Source organism: Orycteropus afer, unplaced genomic scaffold (genome assembly GCF_000298275.1).
Source record: "Orycteropus afer afer isolate SDZICR_OR568_19922 unplaced genomic scaffold, OryAfe1.0 scaffold00020, whole genome shotgun sequence".
NCBI lineage: Eukaryota > Metazoa > Chordata > Mammalia > Tubulidentata > Orycteropodidae > Orycteropus > Orycteropus afer.
Window position 1 is genome coordinate 1,212,114 of NW_006921607.1, and position 19,144 is coordinate 1,231,257.

General features: G+C 38.7%; 1 protein-coding gene across 1 annotated transcript in view; it reads right to left on the minus strand.

Moving 5' to 3' along the window:
- ATRN (attractin) overlaps positions 1 to 19,144 on the minus strand; it is a 267,433-nt gene that overhangs the window by 136,870 nt on the left and 111,419 nt on the right. Inside the window, exons 7-11 of the mRNA XM_007959994.2 lie at positions 12,734 to 12,824; positions 12,033 to 12,276; positions 10,207 to 10,390; positions 8,512 to 8,666; positions 4,912 to 4,996 (exon numbers count right to left, since the gene is read on the minus strand). Coding sequence (XP_007958185.1) covers positions 4,912 to 4,996; positions 8,512 to 8,666; positions 10,207 to 10,390; positions 12,033 to 12,276; positions 12,734 to 12,824 — 759 coding nt within the window. The remainder of the gene's footprint in view (positions 1 to 4,911; positions 4,997 to 8,511; positions 8,667 to 10,206; positions 10,391 to 12,032; positions 12,277 to 12,733; positions 12,825 to 19,144) is intronic.

The window sequence follows — 19,144 nt, forward strand, 5'->3', positions numbered from 1 at the left end:
GAAATGTCACTCTTGGACATATACCAAAAAAAAAAAAAAGAAAGCAGTAACTCTACCAGATATTTGCATACCAATGTTCACTGTGGCATTGTTTATAATAGCCAAAAGGTGGAAAAAACCGAAGTGTCCAACAACAGATGAATGGATAAACAAAATGCTGCATATATATGCACACACATACACACGTCTCTCTATATATACATACATATATACACATACATATACACACACAAAAAAAAGGAATATTATTCTGCCATAAGAAACGAAGTTCTACCAGAAGAACTAGATGGTGCCCGGCTACCACTGTCATCCACTTGGAAGGGATACACGAGATCCTGCATAGAGAGGGAGAACAATGTGGAACAAAACTCAAAATCATTTGGAGGCAAAAAAAAAAGAAGGTGGGGACCAGGTTCGCTGGTCCAATAGAGCCTGGTGAAATCACTGAGACTATGGCCCCTAGCTGCCCTTCAGGTCTGGGATTGAACCCACACCTGTGGTTTCTAGCCAAACAAAGAACAGGTAAGTGAGTTAAACATTTACCTCAAGTAGACACACACCCTGGAGAGAACAATCATGGGAGAAGGAAGGGCTGCTTATGCACAGGGAGACAGCTCAGGGCGCAGAAGAGTATGGAGGGATGGACACTGGGAAGAGGTAACTTATGGGGAGGAAGTGGGAGGGGAGCCGTTGCATTGTAAATTTTGGTCAATGACATGAGACAAAGTATATGTGAACTGCTGTATGAAAAGTGAATTTACTCTGTAAATCTTCACCCAAATCAAAATAAAATTAAAAAAAAGAAAGAAATGAAGTTCTAATACAGCTACAACATGGATAAACCTTAAAAACATTATGCTAAATGAAGAAGTCAGACACAAAAGGACAAATATTGTATGACCCCATTTATATGAAATATCTGGAAAAGACAAATGCATAGAGACAGAAGGTAGATTAGTGATTACCATGGACTGGGGGGGCCGGGGAGAAGTGATTGAGAAGTTATTGGTCAATGGCTACAGTGTTTCTTTCTGAGATGATGAAAAAGTTTTGGAAACAAATAGTGATGGTTACACACAAATATATTTAAAGCACTAGAGAAAACAATGTCTAAAGACTTAAATGGAAGTATGATATCAATGACTCAACAGAGAACATCAATAAAGAGGTAGAAGTTATAAAGAAAACTAAACCAAAATTTAAAAGTACAATGAAAAATGAAAAAGTCACTAGAGGTGCTCAATAGCAGACATGAGCTGACAGAAGGAAGACACATGAACTTAAAAATAGATAAATAATGATTACATAAGCTGAGAAGAAGAAAGAAAAAATACTGAAGAAAATGAACAGAGCCTCAGATCTGTAAGACACTATCAAGCATCTAAGATACACGTAATGGGACTTCCAGAAGGAGAGTAGACAGAAAAGAAAGAAAACACATTTGAAAAAATAATGGCTGAAAAATGCCCAAATTTGATGAGAAATGATTAAGCTTTACATCCATAAAGCTCAACAGAGTCTATGTGGGATAAACATAAGTAAATCCACTTCCAGACATATCTTTATCAAACTGGTGAAATCCCTCAAGAAAGAAAAAAAATCTTGAAGGCAATAAAAGCAAAATGACTCATCATACATGAAAAAGCACAGTATGAGGTGACATAGTTAAAAGTGTGTGGGAGAAAAAACAAAATCATCAAACAAGAATTCTATATCTGAAAACTGAGTTACTCTGTAAACTTTCACCCAAATAAAAAGTTTTCTTTTAAAAAAGCACGTATCTCATGGCAGATGTCATAAAACAGCAAAAGCAAAACAAACAAATAATAAACAAAAACTAGAAAAAAAAGAATTTTATTTCCAGAAAAACTATCCTTCAAACATGAAACTGAAATAAAGGAATCCCCAGATAAACAAAGACTAAGTCAATTCCTTGCTAGTAGACTTAACCTTACAAGAAATGCTAAAGGAAATCCTTCACTCTGAAGGTTAAAAGAAATACTAAAGGAAGTTCTTCAGTCTGAAGGAAATGAGAAATGACATCAGGTGGTAAATGGAATACTGTGTACACAAATAAATAGGCACACCAGTAAAGATAATTATTTAAGTAAATATTTAAAAAAAAAAGTATAAATACACTTTTTTTCTATTTTCTTTTCTTCATGCAATTAAAAGTCAACCACATAAAACAGTAACTATGAAAGTATACTGTATGGTTTTTAATAAGTAAAGGTGTGCTACATACAACAATAGTAATACAAAGGAAGGGGAGAAGAAATGAAACTATACTAGAGCAAAGTTTTTCTATTTTGCTGGATTTTCTTTAATACTAATCTGAAGTAGAGAGTTTTAAAATATCAAAATCTCCAGCAACACTAAGAGAATAACTAAAAAATATATAGTTAAAAAAAATACAATTAAAATGGTACACTAGCAAATATTCTATACAAAAGATAGCAGAAAAGGAAAAACAGAGAAAAAGGAAACATATAGAAAACCAGTAGCAAAATGGCAGGTGTAAATCCAACCATATCAATAGTTATTTTAAATGTTAATAGATTAAACACTCCAATCAAAAGGCAGAGATTGTCAGACTAGATTAAAACAACAACAACAAAACCATCACACTAAGCAGTCTGAATTCAACCAATTTGTTATTTAAACCTAGTAAGCGCCATCCCCCTCACAGTATACTTGGTATCCTCAGTAATTCTGAATCCATCTAGTCGCATACTGGGTATACAAAACAGGGAGACTCCTTCATGTAGGCTTGTTGTTGTTGTTATGTGCCGTCGAGTTGGACCCAACTCATAGCGACCCCTCCTTGGGTTTCTGAGGCAGTATCACTACGGAAGTAGATTGCCCCATCTTCCTTCCAAGGAGTAGCTGGTAGGTTTGAACCGCCAGCCTTCTGGTTAGCAGTCAAGTGTACCTTAGGCACTATGCTACAGTCAACTAAAAGAACAGCTCCATCTACAGCAACCTCAATGCCTTCTCTTCTCCTTCCAGTCTCCCTCAAAAACCACAATGACAACCACTAAGTAAGGCAAAGCTGACTCAATGCTGCTAATTAAGAGAAGCACCATTCAAAACATGAAGCAATGACAGGAGTTAAACTTTCTCTTTTAGTGAGTTATTTTATGAAATTAAACTGAAACCATGGCTCTTTTACTGCATGGCCTCCCTCATCATCCACCTCTATGCTCAATTTTACTCCATACATATAGACTCTCATATGTCAAGGCTCAAACACATTACTGGAATTATATAAAAATTAGAATGTAATTATAAAAAATTGTAATTCAGGTAAAATCAGAAACCAAACTCACTGACATCAAGTCGATTCTGACTCATAGTGACCCCCTTGGGTTTCTAAGGAGGTAAATCTTTATGGAAGCATATTGCTCCATCTCCCTTCAGCAGAGCAGCTGGTGGACTGAACTATCAACCTTCTGGTTAGCCGTCAAATGCCTCAGGCACCATGCCACTAGAGCTCCTTATAATTCAGGTAAAGCCATTCCCAATTTTGATTCATGGTTAAACTATATCTTACAACAAACTGTCAACTTTTTTGAGTTTGAGTATAATCTAAGAATATTCTAATAAAGCATTAGATTATTTGCTAGTTGTTAACATTGAAAGCTGGACAACGAATAAAGAAGACTCAAGAGTTGATGCTTTTGAATTGTGGTACTGGTGAAGAATACTGGAAATACCATGGACTGCTAGAAGAGCAAACAAATCTGTCCTGGAGGAAGTGCAGCCAGAATGCTCCTTGGAAGTGAGAATGGCCAGACCTCACCTACTTTGGTCATGTTGTCAGAAGGGACCATACACTGGAGAAGGATGTCATGCTTTGTAAAGCAGAGGGTCAGTGAAAAAGGGGAAGACCCTCAACGAGATGGATTGACACAGTGGCTGCAATGATGGGCTCAAGTATAGCAAGGATTGTGAGAATGGCACATGACCGGGCAGCGTTTCATTCTGTTGTACATAGGGTCACTGTGAGTCATAGCCAACTCGACGGCACCTAACAACAACATTATACTAATAGCTGCCATTGAACAAATGCCCATTATGTGCCAAACTCTGTGCTTGCAGAACACCTGGAACACAGAGATGAAAAGAACTGAGGCCACGTACCCCCACGTAAGGTGATGGCAAAATGGTTCCACTGCTTCTCGGAAAAAACATTGAGAAGCACGTGTTAGAAAAGGTGTAAGGATCTTCCTTGCTGAGGAGGTATCAGTTTATAATTTAAAATAAGATGTCAAATCAACAAGTTAGTAAAAAAATCCTTCAATTCAAAGATGCCACCTTTTCCCCATATATAAGTCTTTAAATTCTGTCCATTCACATTGTCTCCATAATAGGTCCCTTTCTTATCTCTCCTGATTGAAACTGCATTATTTTAGTTTATCTTTTATCATCAAAACAAAATTTGAAAGCCAAAAGAATCCTAATATACAGCATTATGGCATTTAAATAGTTTCAGGATTTAAAAGGCTCCATCTGAAGCGTCCTTTCTCCTTTTTTTTAAGAAAAATCTCTCCTTGTCATTCAGACACAACTACAAGAAACTTGCAAACCTAAGGACCACAAACAATAGAAGAGGGTACAAGACAGTAATACACATGCACATCCCTCATGTTGTCCCATGCATTCAGACACCAACCACACCGGGGAGCAGGCTTACAAAACCCTATCAATAAACACGACATTAGAAGTAATTAAAATCGGCATCAAATACCTTAAATATAAATTAGGAAATTCATGCCTATATAATTCTGTGAAAGACAAATAGTAGGAATGAATCCTGTAAATAATATGGAAGACAAATTCCACTTCTTCATATTTTACTTCATTTTCATTTTAAACACAAGAGAAAAGGAGCAAGCACTTCTCAATTACCTGTTATATAAGACTGCTGAATGGCCAAATCTGTTGACATCATGGTGGAGATCAGGTCTGGGAAGCACTGACCAGCGGTCACAAGCTAGGACAAAGAAAAAATGCACTTCAGAAGTGACTGCCATTCATAATCTAGAGGAACTGATTTTTTTTGGGAATAATATTGCAACAAATACAACCTCATAAAGTTGGTCTCTTAATGTTCTTAGCCATATCATTATTTCTGGGGTAAAATGCAGCTGTAGCTGAGTAGGGCATGGGAGAAAGGCAGGACTGTATGGCAATTCATTCCAACCAGCAAATGCATCCAATTTCCATGACTTCTACATCACTTACCCTGGTGTCTAGCAATTTTATGCACTAGAATATTTTTTAATTTAAGCATAATTTACATTTTACAAAGTTTAGGTGCATAAAACATGTGGGTTTCATAATTATTTTTTTATTCTTCTTTACATTGCTTTGGCCAAACTTAGCTAAAATAGAAAATATAGGAGGAAAATTAAAATCCTAAGAAACCAAACTTTAATAACTTTAAAGTTCTTTTCTAGATCCTTGTTGTTGTTTGCCATCAAGTTGATTCTGACTTACAGCAATTTATAGGACAGATTAGAAATGCGCCATAGGGTTTCTAGGTTGTAATCTTTACACAAACAAATGGCTGTATCTTTTCTCCTGAGGACTAATGGGTTTGAACCCATCATTGTTCAACTGGCAGTTGAGTGCTTAACTATTGTACCACCAAGGCTTCTTATTAGGTCCCCTAACCCACTGCCATCAAGTTGATTCCAATCCATAGTGAACCTAGAGGGAAGAGCAAAATTGCCTTACAAGTTTCCAAAATTGTATAATCTTTACAGAAGCAGATTGCTTCACTGTTCTCCCTTGGAGAGACTACTGGGTTTGAACCACTGACCTTTTTGGTTAGTAGCTGCTTTAACCACTGCACCACTAGACCACCTTCCAGGTTCCCTACATCTACTAATTATCCTTTGTTCTGACCTATGCTAGCAACTTTTCTTTTGTACCTTGGGAGCATGTGGTGCTGCTGTAACACTCCAACCTTATACTCTGAGACACTGAAACATTTTAGCTCTGGTGGCGTAGTGCCTAAGGCATTTGACTGCTAACCAGAAGGCTGCCAGTTCAAGCCCACCAGTCACTCCTCTGAAGGAAAGCTGGGCAATCATCTTCCATCACAATACCACCTTGGAAACACAAGGAGGGGTAGCTATGAGTTGGATCCAACTCAACGGCAGTGAGTTTGGTTTGGTTTATGCAAAGTTTCTCCCACTCTAATAAGACCTTTACTTCCTTAACAACAACAGCTTTTACTTCCTTCTTCCCAGCATAGACTCTGATCTTCCTCAGGTGGAGAAGTGAGGATGCAGGGCATCAACTCACCTAGCTTCCTGCCCATCCATCTTGTTCTTCGCTAAAACCAATGTGGCCTTTCCTCTCATCCCACTCAACGGTCTCCTCCCTGATAGAGGAACTCATACTCTATCTCCCTTGAGCATCTAACAGTGTTTCTGATGATTTTCTTTCTAAAACTTTTTATTGTGATTTGGGTGCAAATTTATAAAGTAGATTCCTTTTATTCTTTGCAGTTCATGCGCATTTGATTTCATGGCCCTGATTATAATCCCCAACCACAAAAAGCTCCCTTCCCATCTCCTCCCTGTGACTATCCCCACCCTGTGCCCTTCTTACCTGTATATTCCTGTCCATCCAGCTTTCCCTCTAAGAAAATGCTGCCCTCCTGATGTCTCATGGTTGACTGATCTACAAGGTGCATCTCCCTAGGGTAGGTGGGTATATCTCCCTGGGGTAGGTGTTCTGTTTGCAGGTCTTTCAACTGTTTGGCTGAGAGCTATTCCATGGAAGTGAGTCCAGTTCCAGGCCAGAAAGATAACCCAGTGCCATGGTCCCCACAGCATGTAAACACACTCAAGACTATCCCCCTCTACCTTTTTCTAAAGCCTCCCCTAGAACCTCCCAGTGAGGAACTCAAGTACTCCTTTTTCTTCTTCTCACAGACAAGTTTCTTGAGCCAAAGAGTCAACATTCACTGTGCATACTTCTCATCCTGTCCCGTCCCTCCACTTCTATGCTCAGCCATGGTAAAATACTTCAACTAGCATGGCCCAGACAAAGTACCTGATAGTAAAGATGTTGTCATCTCGTTGAAAATACATACCACACAATCCTCAAGTTCCTGTTAGTTCTCAAACCTGTTTATCTTTGTCCTCATTGCCACTTCCACAGCCTTCATTCAAACCCTCATCATCATCAGGACTTAAGCAACAGCCTCCTAACTACAGTCTTCTCCTTCCCAATCACTCACCACAATGCCACCAGGGAGATGTTTCTAAGACACAAATATGACTCTGTTACCACTTCTCTAAGATTCTTCAAAAAGCCCACACTCCTTAGCATGGCATATCAGGCAATCAAGATCTGAACGGTGTGACAGCTGCTTGTTCCTCTAGTTTCACTTTAGGGCAAAATTCAACTATTCATGGGCCCCAGATACGTGCCCACAATCTCTATGCACCATAACCTCTGCACATGGGCATGGGAAGTTCTACCTAACTTCACTTAACTGACTCCTCAGTGTTCCTCAGAACCCAGTTTGGATAGTCCCTCCTCACCTTTTCCCCGACATGAGTAAAGGAGTACTCATAACCCACTGCCATTGAGTCGATTCTGACTCACAGCAACCTCCATCGGGTTTCCAAGGCTATAAATCTTTATGGAAGTAGATTACATCATCTTCCTCCCACGAAGCAGCTGATGGGTTTGAACTATCCCATATATTTCTCTAAGAGCAAGCAATACCCAGAATCACAGTCATAATGTCTGTTCATTTCTTTGCCTCCCCCTACCATGAGGCAAAGGGCTGTAACTTATTCATCTTACCACCCTCAGCGTACAAGCTCAGTTGCTGGCTGGCACATAAACATCTTTTAAAAATGAACATCTGATGATACTTATCCAACAGAATGGCAAGCACTTGTTTTCTATGAATAAATACTGCCCTCTTCTGGTAAAGTAAATTATTACCACACCAAAAAAATTTTAAATTTCACGCCAAAGTGTTTGGCAAGAAAATGTGTGAAACCAGTTTTCTGAAGAATGAAATAACCAATGCTTTGGACAACACAGTGCTGGTATTCACAACTACATACTACTACTACTACTACTACTACGTAAAGCATTTGTAGTAAAGGAGAACCCAGTTACCCCAATGTGTCCTCAAAAATTAACATTCAAGTAATAAAAAGGAGTGGCTTCAAAGAGAATTTAATGTATACATTTCTTAAAAGATGTACAACACTACTCAAATAAGTATTTAAAAAGTACCATTCAGACTTCTTTCAAATGGCCTGACCATTTTGAATTGGTGATATTTTCAGGTGTTTTTAAAATGTGGCATTATAGACAAAAAGTAGATTGCTCAACCTTCCCTCCAAAGAATGGCTGGTGGGTTTGAACTCCCAGCCTTCTGGTTAGCAGTCAAATGCCTTAGGCACTACGCCACGAGAGCTCCTATAGACAAAAAGATTCTTGAAGCCAGAATGGCTTTGGGAAACTTACCAATGTCATAAGCCATGAAATCTGAAGAGAAGCATTTGGCACCATGGCTCATGGATGTGTCATTGTGTGTGTTTCCTCCAAACACCAGCATGGTTCCACTCACTATCACAGCTGTGTGCAAGTAACGGAAAAATCGGCTGTCCTTAAGAATGGTCCTTTTGAGTTTATTTAAAAATAATAAATACAAAGTTAGTTTTTATAATACTTGTTATCCATCTGCTAGTACAAACAAACATTTTATTAACTTTAGACCCATATGTTCCAGTCCTTCCAGACTTTCCCCTGCATGTAAGTAACTTCTCAACAATAAACAAATAAATACACAGAATCTCAAAAACCCGTAAGAATTTTGGCAAAATATATTAACAGCTTTAAAAATGTTCATATCCTATGATTCTATCATTTCAATTTCTGGGTAGAAATCAAGTGAAGTGCAGTCAGAAGCTTATGCCCAATGCTTCACTAATAAGACAAAACCTAGAAAGCAAACATGAGACACAGGATACCCACACGACAGTAGCATAGTGCCTAAGGCACTTGACTGCTCACCAGAAGGCTGGCGGTTCAAACCCACCAGCCACTCCTCGGAAGGAAGGTTGGGCAATCCTACTTCCGTAGTGATACTGCCTCGGAAACCCAAGGAGGGGTCGCTATGAGTCAGATCTGACTTAACAGCATATAACAACAACAACAACAAGTGACGATGGGGAGCTCTGGTAGCATAGTGGCTAAGGCACTTGACTGCTAACTAGAAGGCTGGCGGTTTAAACCCACCAGCCACTCCTCGGAAGGAAGATGGGGCAATCTACTTCCGTAGTGATACTGCCTCAGAAACCCAAGGAGGGGTCGCTATGAGTCGGGTTCACTTGACGGCACATAACAACACAACAACAAGTGATGATGAGTTTTTTATGAGACAGAATGTAAAATGGTATCCATGCACAACCTCAAATATGTAAGGAAACAGGAAAAACAGAAGAAACTATTACTTTGTAATTACTTATTTCACAATTCAAATTTACCTTTTGTGTGTTTACGTGATTTTTATATTTGTCAGTTAATATACAATTCAGAGGAGACCTCTATCTATTAGGTACATCACCTCTGTTTGGTGATTTCATGGCATGACACCAGTAACTGACCCCCATGATGACACCTTGGTCATCAATTAAAAGGCGAAAAATAGATATATTCTGCTTAATTATAAATGTGTGCACAAATTTAGCTATGGAGAATAACTTATTCCTTACAATGCTGAAGAGCTAAACTTTTACAGTGATACTAAGTATATGAAAAGGAGTTCTGGCGGCACAGTGCCTAAGGCATTTTACTGCTAACCAGAACAGTCGCGGTTCAGACCCATCAGCCAGTCCACGGGAGGAAGGTGAGGCAATCTGTTTCCATAAAGATTTACTGCCTTGGAAACCCAATGGGGGTCTCTGTGAGTTAAACTGAGTTGATGGCAGTTGGCTTGGTTTTTGGTAAGCAGATGAAGACTGAAAAACAGTCAAAACACACTAAGCATTTTTCTAACCAACCTACTACAGAATTATAGAATACAATAAAGTAAATATTTAGTGAATAGAATTACCTGTGAGGCTTGAAAACAAAAATGGAGCACAGTATTTTCCCAACAATTGCCTCTACAGAACTCATACTTTAAAGTGAAAGCTCAAAAAAAAAAGGTTCACCCACCACATCTGGGTATCTACGTCATATCTGTAGAGATCATCTGCAAGCCGGTATTTATTGGCACTGAAAGCCTTGTAGCCTCCGTGGACATACACAGCCCTGGTGCTGTGGTCATAAACACTGCTGTGGCCATAACCCCCTTGCACAAGGGCACCCTGGGTGTGTAATATAGTCCATGTGTTCTTATCTGGAAAGGGAAAGACAGTTAAAAGCAAATGCTACAGGTTCCTTGCCTACAGAAATTAAAAAAAAAAAAAATACAAATAGCTTTAGGAGACTTCATACATACAACTTTCTTTTATCTTTTTAAAGGAAGGCCACCTAAAACTAATAATAAAGCCAGGTGGCTAAGCTCCAATCTGTTAAATGTTCTAATGCTCATTTTCATTGGTTTACTATGCTATGTAGGGAAGGAATTATCTTAAATTTGAAACACTCAACTCAGATTCCCCTCAAATTAAAACCTAATTCCCCATGATATCTAGTGACAAGTAATCAGATGTGGATAAAGAATAAAATAAGGATATCAATGTAATCTTGTTATTTTTCCCTTGAAACAAACAAAAAAACATGTGTTACTTAACTCTTCTAAATTTTATAGGCCTGCTTTCTCAAAATATTCCTATTCCACAAAAATAGATAGAGTAAAATTGAACCAAAGGAAAAATTACATATTAAGGGGAAATTATACTCCACTAAACCAAGCTCTAAAGAGCTAACTAAATATTTTTTTCTTCGGAATAGTTATTGTTTTAAATCATTTTGTTACAGGAGAGGTTTGATGTGCATTACTGAAAATACTGAACCAAAATAAAGGTAGTATTACCTATTTCATAAAACTTGCTAAAAAGATTTGGAAACTTTATAAAAATTACAGAACATAGGAAGTTCAATGTACAAATAAAGTAACTGGTCAACTTGGGAAGAGTATACTTACTAGATCAACCTAAGTGTGAACAAGTTCAAAGGCTCAGAAACAGATATGAGAGGCTGAATCTGACGATTCTAACTTGGTGTCTTCACTTTAGATTTCTCTATTGTATCTAGTACCTTCTCACTCACAGTGACCCACACTGGGTTTCCAAGGGGGTAAACCTTTTGTGGAGGTAGACTGCTCCATCCTCCTTCCACAGAGTGACTGGTATGTTTGAACGGCCAACCTTCTAGTTACCACTCAAATGCCTTATGCACTGTACCACCAGAGCTCCTTAGAGGAAGCCTAGTGTTTTTAAATATCTTATAGTATTTATTACCGTATCTGAAGTTTAAAAGTACTCTTGTTAAAACGTTCAATTGTTTTCCAAGTATTTTCAATTATTCAACAAACATTTTACTGAACAACAACTACGTACCATGCATTCTGCAATCAAGGATCCAAAAACATTTTGGTCCACTTGGTTTTTCCTTGATACAGTAAGTTCGTGTTTATTTTCTAATTAGAAAGCTTCACTTCATCCTAAAGAAGTTTTTTAGGTAAGTATTTGTTTGGCCCTGGGTCAGATTAGAGAAAATTATCCAATCTTCACCTTGGTCCATCTCCTTCAAATTAAAAAATCTGTTTCCTAACGTTTGCCACGTAAAGTTTTATTTGCAATGTCCATAGCATTTTGTGTCATTTTTGGCGCCTCTTTGCCAAACTGATAACAACAAATACATACTACATATAGATAATTCAATAATCTGAATTTACTGGTAATAAACCAATGTTAACTGAGTTTCAAGATAAATACTGGATCAAGATTAAACGGAACTTGTTAAATGGCCATTAACAAGTTTAAAAATTTCAACTTTGACATTCAAAAAACATCCACTGGAAAAAATATACCTACCCAAGTCATATTCCTGTACATTGCTTATATATCCATAGAGAGGGCAGTGACCAAAGATGACCAGCATGACTACTCGGCCGGACTGCAACGTGATAATGTGTGCCGAGTGCCCAACCACTGCATACTGCTCCTTAGCTTTAGGGGTCAACAACACCCATGATTCATTATGAATATGAAACACTCTCAATTCATTGGTCACATTCCCTGTTGAATCAATTTTTCCTCCGTACATATAAATTTTATCCTAGGAAAAAATGTAAAACAAAATTCTAAAAAAAACAATGAAAAGGTTAAGATCTGAGAGCAGAAAATGATTAATTTAAAATTTCGTTATTATTCTTAGCTTAAGAAGTGATAGTGAAGTACATCTTTCAGTGAATTGTTAGGAAAAGGACAGAGAAAGGAACAAAACTAAATCAGTCATGGGCATTATCTCTTAATACTTAACTTTCTTGGACTTTCTCATATGAGATCTTTTACAGTACTACAATCATTATACCCCAGTACAATTGGAATCCATGAAAATCACTCGGGTTAAAATATTTAAACTTTAATATCTACTTATAATTTAGCCAATTATAACCAAAGTAGAAAGTATTCCCCAGTTAAAAGCCAATACCGAATAAAAGCCTTTCAACCACATAATATAATAACTGAGAAAAAGTTGAGCATTTTATTTAGTACATATGGAGACCTTTTACCTTGTATAATGCCAAAGAATGACCATATCTAACAACCACATTGTTCACAGAATGGTTCAATGCAAGCCACTCCCTAGAAACAAGGTCATACCTACAAAACAAACAAGTCATATTTTAACCCAAATGGTGAAACAGAAAATATCTGGTACTCTTATTTGATACAATCCAGTTTAGGGATGCTCATTAAATCTGCCATGGCAAACAAACCTAACACTGGGCATGTGAGAACTTAGGAAGGAGGGCTGAGTGGCATAGTTATGGAAAAAGAATGGAAATTTACCAGAAGTTTCTAGTAATTTCTGAAAACCAATTTTACAGAGTCTAAATGTCATCACTTGAACATGTGTACTGTATTCACAGGACTTAAACTTTTATTATAATAATTTTCTTTCATTTAATCACACAAATTTGAAGCCAAGTATTAAAAAGAAGATGATAGTTAAGAAAATCCTTAATCTCTCCTTTTGAGTGAAAAAAATACACATATTTTCAAGAAAGCTAGAATATCATTAGAACATTTCAATTATAGTATGAACATACTAAAGACCTTTATAATACAAAAAACAAAAAAATAATAATTTATACTTCCATCACAGCATTAATCAACCTTTAACATCTTAAAATACTCACTTTTAATTGGTTGGTTTTTAAGGAAAATATCACTAGTGTTATTATAAAAATCATACATGTTCATTATGTAACCAATGAGAAAAAAGAATTCAAAGCTAAAAGCTTTAAATCAATGTTTAAGTCAATGCTTGTATTTTCCCTGGAGACCTCCTCCAAGATTTTGTAAAAAATGATAAAAACATTATAGTAAATAAGATGAAGTTGTTTTTTTTTTTTTAAAAAAAAAATAAATAAATATATAACACAACAAACACTGCCGCTGAGTCGGATCAAACTCATAGCGACCCCTCCTTGGGTTTCCGAGGCAGTATCACTGCGGAAGTGGAATGCTCCATCCTCCTTCCGAGGAGAGGCTGAAAACAAATAGCCATCAATAGAAAATAGTGAATTATATCCATGTAATAGAATTACAGAATAAAAAATTCTCAAGCACCATATGAAAATAACTGTCAAAACAACATTAAGCTAAAAAAGCAAACTGCAGAATAGTGTTTCTATAAAGAGTAACAGAAAATTATTAATTCTTCATATTGTTCACGTGTAATGAAAGTGTAAAGATGTATTTTTGAACAACTGACACCAAACTGAAATGACTGATTATCTGTGGGAAGTAAGAAAGAATAAGACTTTGGAGGGGCATGAAGGGGTCTTCAATTTTATCGGTACATCCATTCCTCGCTTACTGACATGGTTAGGTTCCAAAGACCAGGCTGTTACACAAAATTAGCATCATGCAAGAGTCAGGTCTGTGTCTTACCTTCCGCACTGGTATTCATCCCTGTCCTTCCCAATCACCACCCATCAGGTGCCCTTGGTGCATCTTGGGATGTGTCTATCATGGTAGGCCTTCTTTCCCTACCACCATGGAGCCCATGGGGCTTGGGGATGATGGTGGTCAAGTGTTGCCAACCAGCTGCTGCCTCCCAGTGCCCACCCTGGGTGGGGGCCCTGCACGTCCTCCAACTGCCATGGCCCCACAGCCCCACAGGGCTCCCTTCCCACATCCCCCTGGCACCTTTGGGTCCTTGGCCTTGCGCCATCCACTGCTGCCCTATGCCCTTCATGGCTGGACCAAGACTTCACAGAAACACTTTTCTCTTAAATATTTTATATATGATCTAACACATAAATTGTTTTCACCTATCATTTTAAAATATTTTCAATTTTAAAAAAACAACAAAAATAATCATTTAGAGGCTAAATTCACTTTAATTTTTAACTTATATACAATTTAATTTGGGGAAAGATCCATTAACTTCCAGCTTTGAAAGCAGAAAACTTTTGCACTCATAAACCAACCAAATCCCACTGCCATCGAGTTGACTCTGTCATTGTGACCCAGCAGGACAGAGCAGAATTCCTCTGAAGGGTTTCCAAGTACTCATAGCTCCTCTCATATCTTCTCCCAATTTTTGTTATATAACTTTTACACTGTCCAGTGCAAAATGGGTGTGGGGGAGGCATCCTGACTTTCTCCAACTTCCCAAGGTGGAAAGACAATTAAGATGAACATCAATAGCCCAAGAATGGCTTCTGTGGGGCAGAAGTCAGACATGCTGCCACCCCTCAATCTTTTTTATCAATTCTGACACTAACTGTTCCTACGAGGACACTCACTACTTCTCTGCTGGAGTCAAAATCACTCCATGGGCTGGGAAGCCTGCCACTCTGTGTCAGGCTGGTCTCTTGGTTCTGCTGTCTGCCACCATCTTTCTGTCATTTCAGTGCAGGGATCTTGGATCCAAGGATATACTCCACGCCCAAGTCTTCTCTCTTGACGGCAGTGGGATCTCTCTTTTCCGCCTCTGGGATGGCTCATGTTAACTACAGCAGAATGGCAAAACTGACCAATCCCAATGTTAGGGTTCCATACACTTTATTTGCACAGTCCCACCCACACAACTACACAAAGGTGCAAAGTACCTTATTTACATTCTTAGCAAGTTATGCAATCCCCTTGGTGGGCCACAAACACTTTATATTTGCATAGTTCCACCCAGTCATCTGATGAGAGTCACAAAGACCATGACTAGAAGAGCCATACTAAGTAACTCACTGCACTGCATGCAGGTTCATAACATTCACATTACATTATATAACTATAATTCCCATAGTTACTTAATACTGGCTCTATTATTTTAACTGACTTATTCACCTCATACTCCTAGTATTAACGCTTCTTAAGTTCTTTATTTTAAGTTTTAATTGGCTGGGTTTCACTATCACATAGTTTTTTCCAAGTACAATATATACATGCTCCTTTCCCTGAGTTCCTTCATGTTTAAGATAATCTGCTTGCTAGCTTCACAGTGAAAGGACATCTTGGCTGTGTCACCCTATCTTTTTCCTCAGAACCTTGCAGATGCTGCCTCCTTGTCATCTGATATTCAATGATGCTATGGAGAAGCCTAGGGCCAGTCTGCCTTTTCTCTCCACTTTTATGTGGTTTGCTTTTCAGCTAAGAAGCTTGAAGAATTCTCATTCATACTGCCTCTCAGTCTTTCCCTTCTACAAACTCACTGTTTGTTTTTTGAATACATGTGATTATACTTTATTTAAGGTAGAAGTGACTTAAATCTATCCTCGGAAATGTTTTTACAAAAGATGGCTCCATAACACTTTTTGTGGAGTTCTGGCTATGGAAAGTATTTCCTGAGAAGGACATCCATGGCTTCTAACCACAAGTATATACCTTATGTTCCAGCCAGAAGCTTATTTTTGTAAGCTGAGAGAGGAAAGAAAACAGGGGGTACACAGAAACAAGTATCCAGACGACCCAATTCACATCTCTCCAGTGAACCATGACATGGGACGATGCTCGATCTGTACTTTAACGGTCTTGCTTTTCCTCTATCAATGAAATGTCAGCCCAAGATCCTGTCAGAGACACTCAGATGTTGGCAAGTCCCCACAGCCTGGCTATGGCAAACTACCAAAAGATACTTACACAACACACTGTCATTCTCTACACTGAAGAGAAGCAAACACGAGAACAATAATGATGCAATAAAAACATGTAAGAAATTCCAAATACTGATCAAGTGTTTCTCCTGTTGGCAGATGAGTCCAAGATAACGGAATATTAAACAAAAAGCCTAATGGCTGGATAAGCAGGTAAGCAAAGCCATACCAGTTTAGAGAGAATCCTAACCTAATCACTTCTGTATTATAAAAAGACTAGAACAGACACAGAGACAGACAACATGGGGAAGAAAAATAATATGTGAGGATTACCTATAAGACAAGGAACACCAAAGAACCTCTGGTGTTATCAATAAGGAAGGACTTGACATGGCTAAGATCCTGATTTACACTTTCAGCCTCCATGAGTGTGAGAAAATAAATTTTGGTTCTTGTGACATTTCTAGGTAACTAACAAGTGTGTTAACAGAAAAGTTCTAATAGAGACAGGAAAAATAGCAGGAGGAAATGGGTTCTGATACATGAGTAAAAGCGTTCATAGTTCAACCACAGCTACATTAGTCAGTACTATAGACACTAGCCACATATAGCTACTTATATTTACATTAACGAAAAATAATCTCAATTCTTCAGCCACACTTGCCACATCTCAAGTGCTCAAAAGCCACATGTGGCTACTGACATGAAATTGTAAATACAGAACATCTGCATCATTGCTGAAAGGTTTACTGGACAGCACTGGTTTGAAAGAGAAGATAAAAGTAGATGAGCACAGATGTAGGTAGAGGGTAAATGCAGTGGAGGGAGTTTACAGTTGTCCTCTTCTGATAGTTCTGTTTTTCAAATTAGAAACAGAAAATGAGACCATTAGCTGAGAATGAAAATAGGAAAAGAGATTCAAAAAACAGAAAGAAAGTATGGCAGGGGAGCAAGAGAGTGAGAGGGTAAATAAGAAAATTCTGTGAGCCTTTGTCCATGAGGATCGAAGGACACAGGCCATTAGAAAGATCTGGGAATCGGAATGTGTCTCAGGTCTGGGTCTCTAGACACAAAGCTTGAGATGGGGATTATTAAGGTAGTGTCTGGAAGTGAGATAAGTAAGACAGGGAGGAGGAAGAAGTTAAGCAAAGAAGTGGTGTCAGTGGAACAAAACTCAAAATCATTTGGAAAAAAAGCGGGGGGGGGGGGCAGGATTGCTGGTCTGAAAGAGCCTGGTGAAACCACTGAGACTATGGCCCCTAGTTGCCCTTCAGGTCTGGAATTGAACCCACACCTGTGGCTTCCAGCCAAGCAAAAGACAGCATGAGTTGAACATTTACCTGAGGTAGATACACTCCTTGGAGAAAACAATCATGGGAGAAAGAAGGGCTGTTTATGCACAGGGAGACTGCTCAGGGGACAGGGGTGCATGGAAGGATGGATACAGGGAAGACATGGACTGTTGGGAGGAAGTGGGAGGGGAGCTGTTGCACTGTGATGAATTGTGGTCAATGTCATAAGACAAAGTATACGTGAACTGCTGTATGGAAAGTGAATTTTCTCTGTAAATTTACACCCAAATCATCATCATCATCATCATCATCATCATCATAAAAAGTATTCATTTGAATTTAGAAAACTTAGAATTCTATACTATAAAGCTAGCATTCAAAAAAAAGAAAAATCTCAAGAACATATGGGGCCCTATTGATGCAGTGGTGAAGCACTTGGCTGCTAACCAGAACATGAAGTATTCAGATTGTATCACCCAGAGACTAATTCTGAAAATATTAATTGAGCATATACCATTCACACACATAAAAAGATTCTAAGAAAGTGGTAAAAAAACATGTAAAACTTACAATCAAGTCTTAATAAATGTTGATCCATAATGTAAAAAAAAAAAGAGGTGGTATCAGCTGAAGTTTAGCTTCAGCTTGATCCTAAGGGAAGCCCTGGAGCATGAATGATACCACAGAGTTTTCCCATCTGGAAGCAGGGCCAGGATTCTGCACTTCTATGTCAATCAATCACTAGCTGGGGGTAGGGTGGCCAGCCTCTGGTTTGCCCAGGACTGAGGGGTTTCCCAGGATGCAAGAATTTTCAGTGCTAAAAGTGGGAGAGTTCTGGGCAAGTTACAATGTTAAGTCACCCAACAGGAGCGGTCCCCAGGAATGGGCACAACCTCTCAGGCATTTCTGGGTGAGGTGGCTTCAATCTGCTGGGAGAATTCTCCACAAAGAGAGGCAGCTATGAGCTGGCAACAGCCAACATTCATAGCAGCTGGCAGATCGGTACACCAACCAGGTAAGGGGGATCTGGGCAAAGCATGCAGTAGGATGCATGAAACTGAGGGAAAAAGGGGCTTTAGTTATCAATAATGACAGTTTAGGAGGTGGCCATGCAAGTGATGGGTTGAAGCAGAGTAGTCTGAAGAGATGAGATTAGTCCCTGAATAACCCTGGAGGCTTTCACTGGTTGTCTGGCAAAGAACTAGCAGAAATGACAGCTCTCCTTCCCTCAGTGGAATGCAGGTGGGGGCGATGAGCTTTACACTAATTCAACCCTCTCTAGATATCCAGGGGCTAACTGTGCCAGCGCTGGCAGGTGACTCTCCTGAAGAACTTACACCCGAACTCTCCGACTTGGGGTTCCAGCTTACACAAAGTGACAGCGCTATTTGTCCAAGTCCTTAGCTTAAAGGACTAACAAGATTAGTGGAAGAAAGAACATCTAGGCCTAACAGGCCCAGGTGTTGATAAAAGGATTAAGAAAGAGAATGAGAGAGGCGGGGCAAGATGGCGGACTAGGCAGAAGGATTGCACAGACCCTCTTCAACAAAGAAAAGGGAAACCAATTAACACAGACACAGAAGATAAT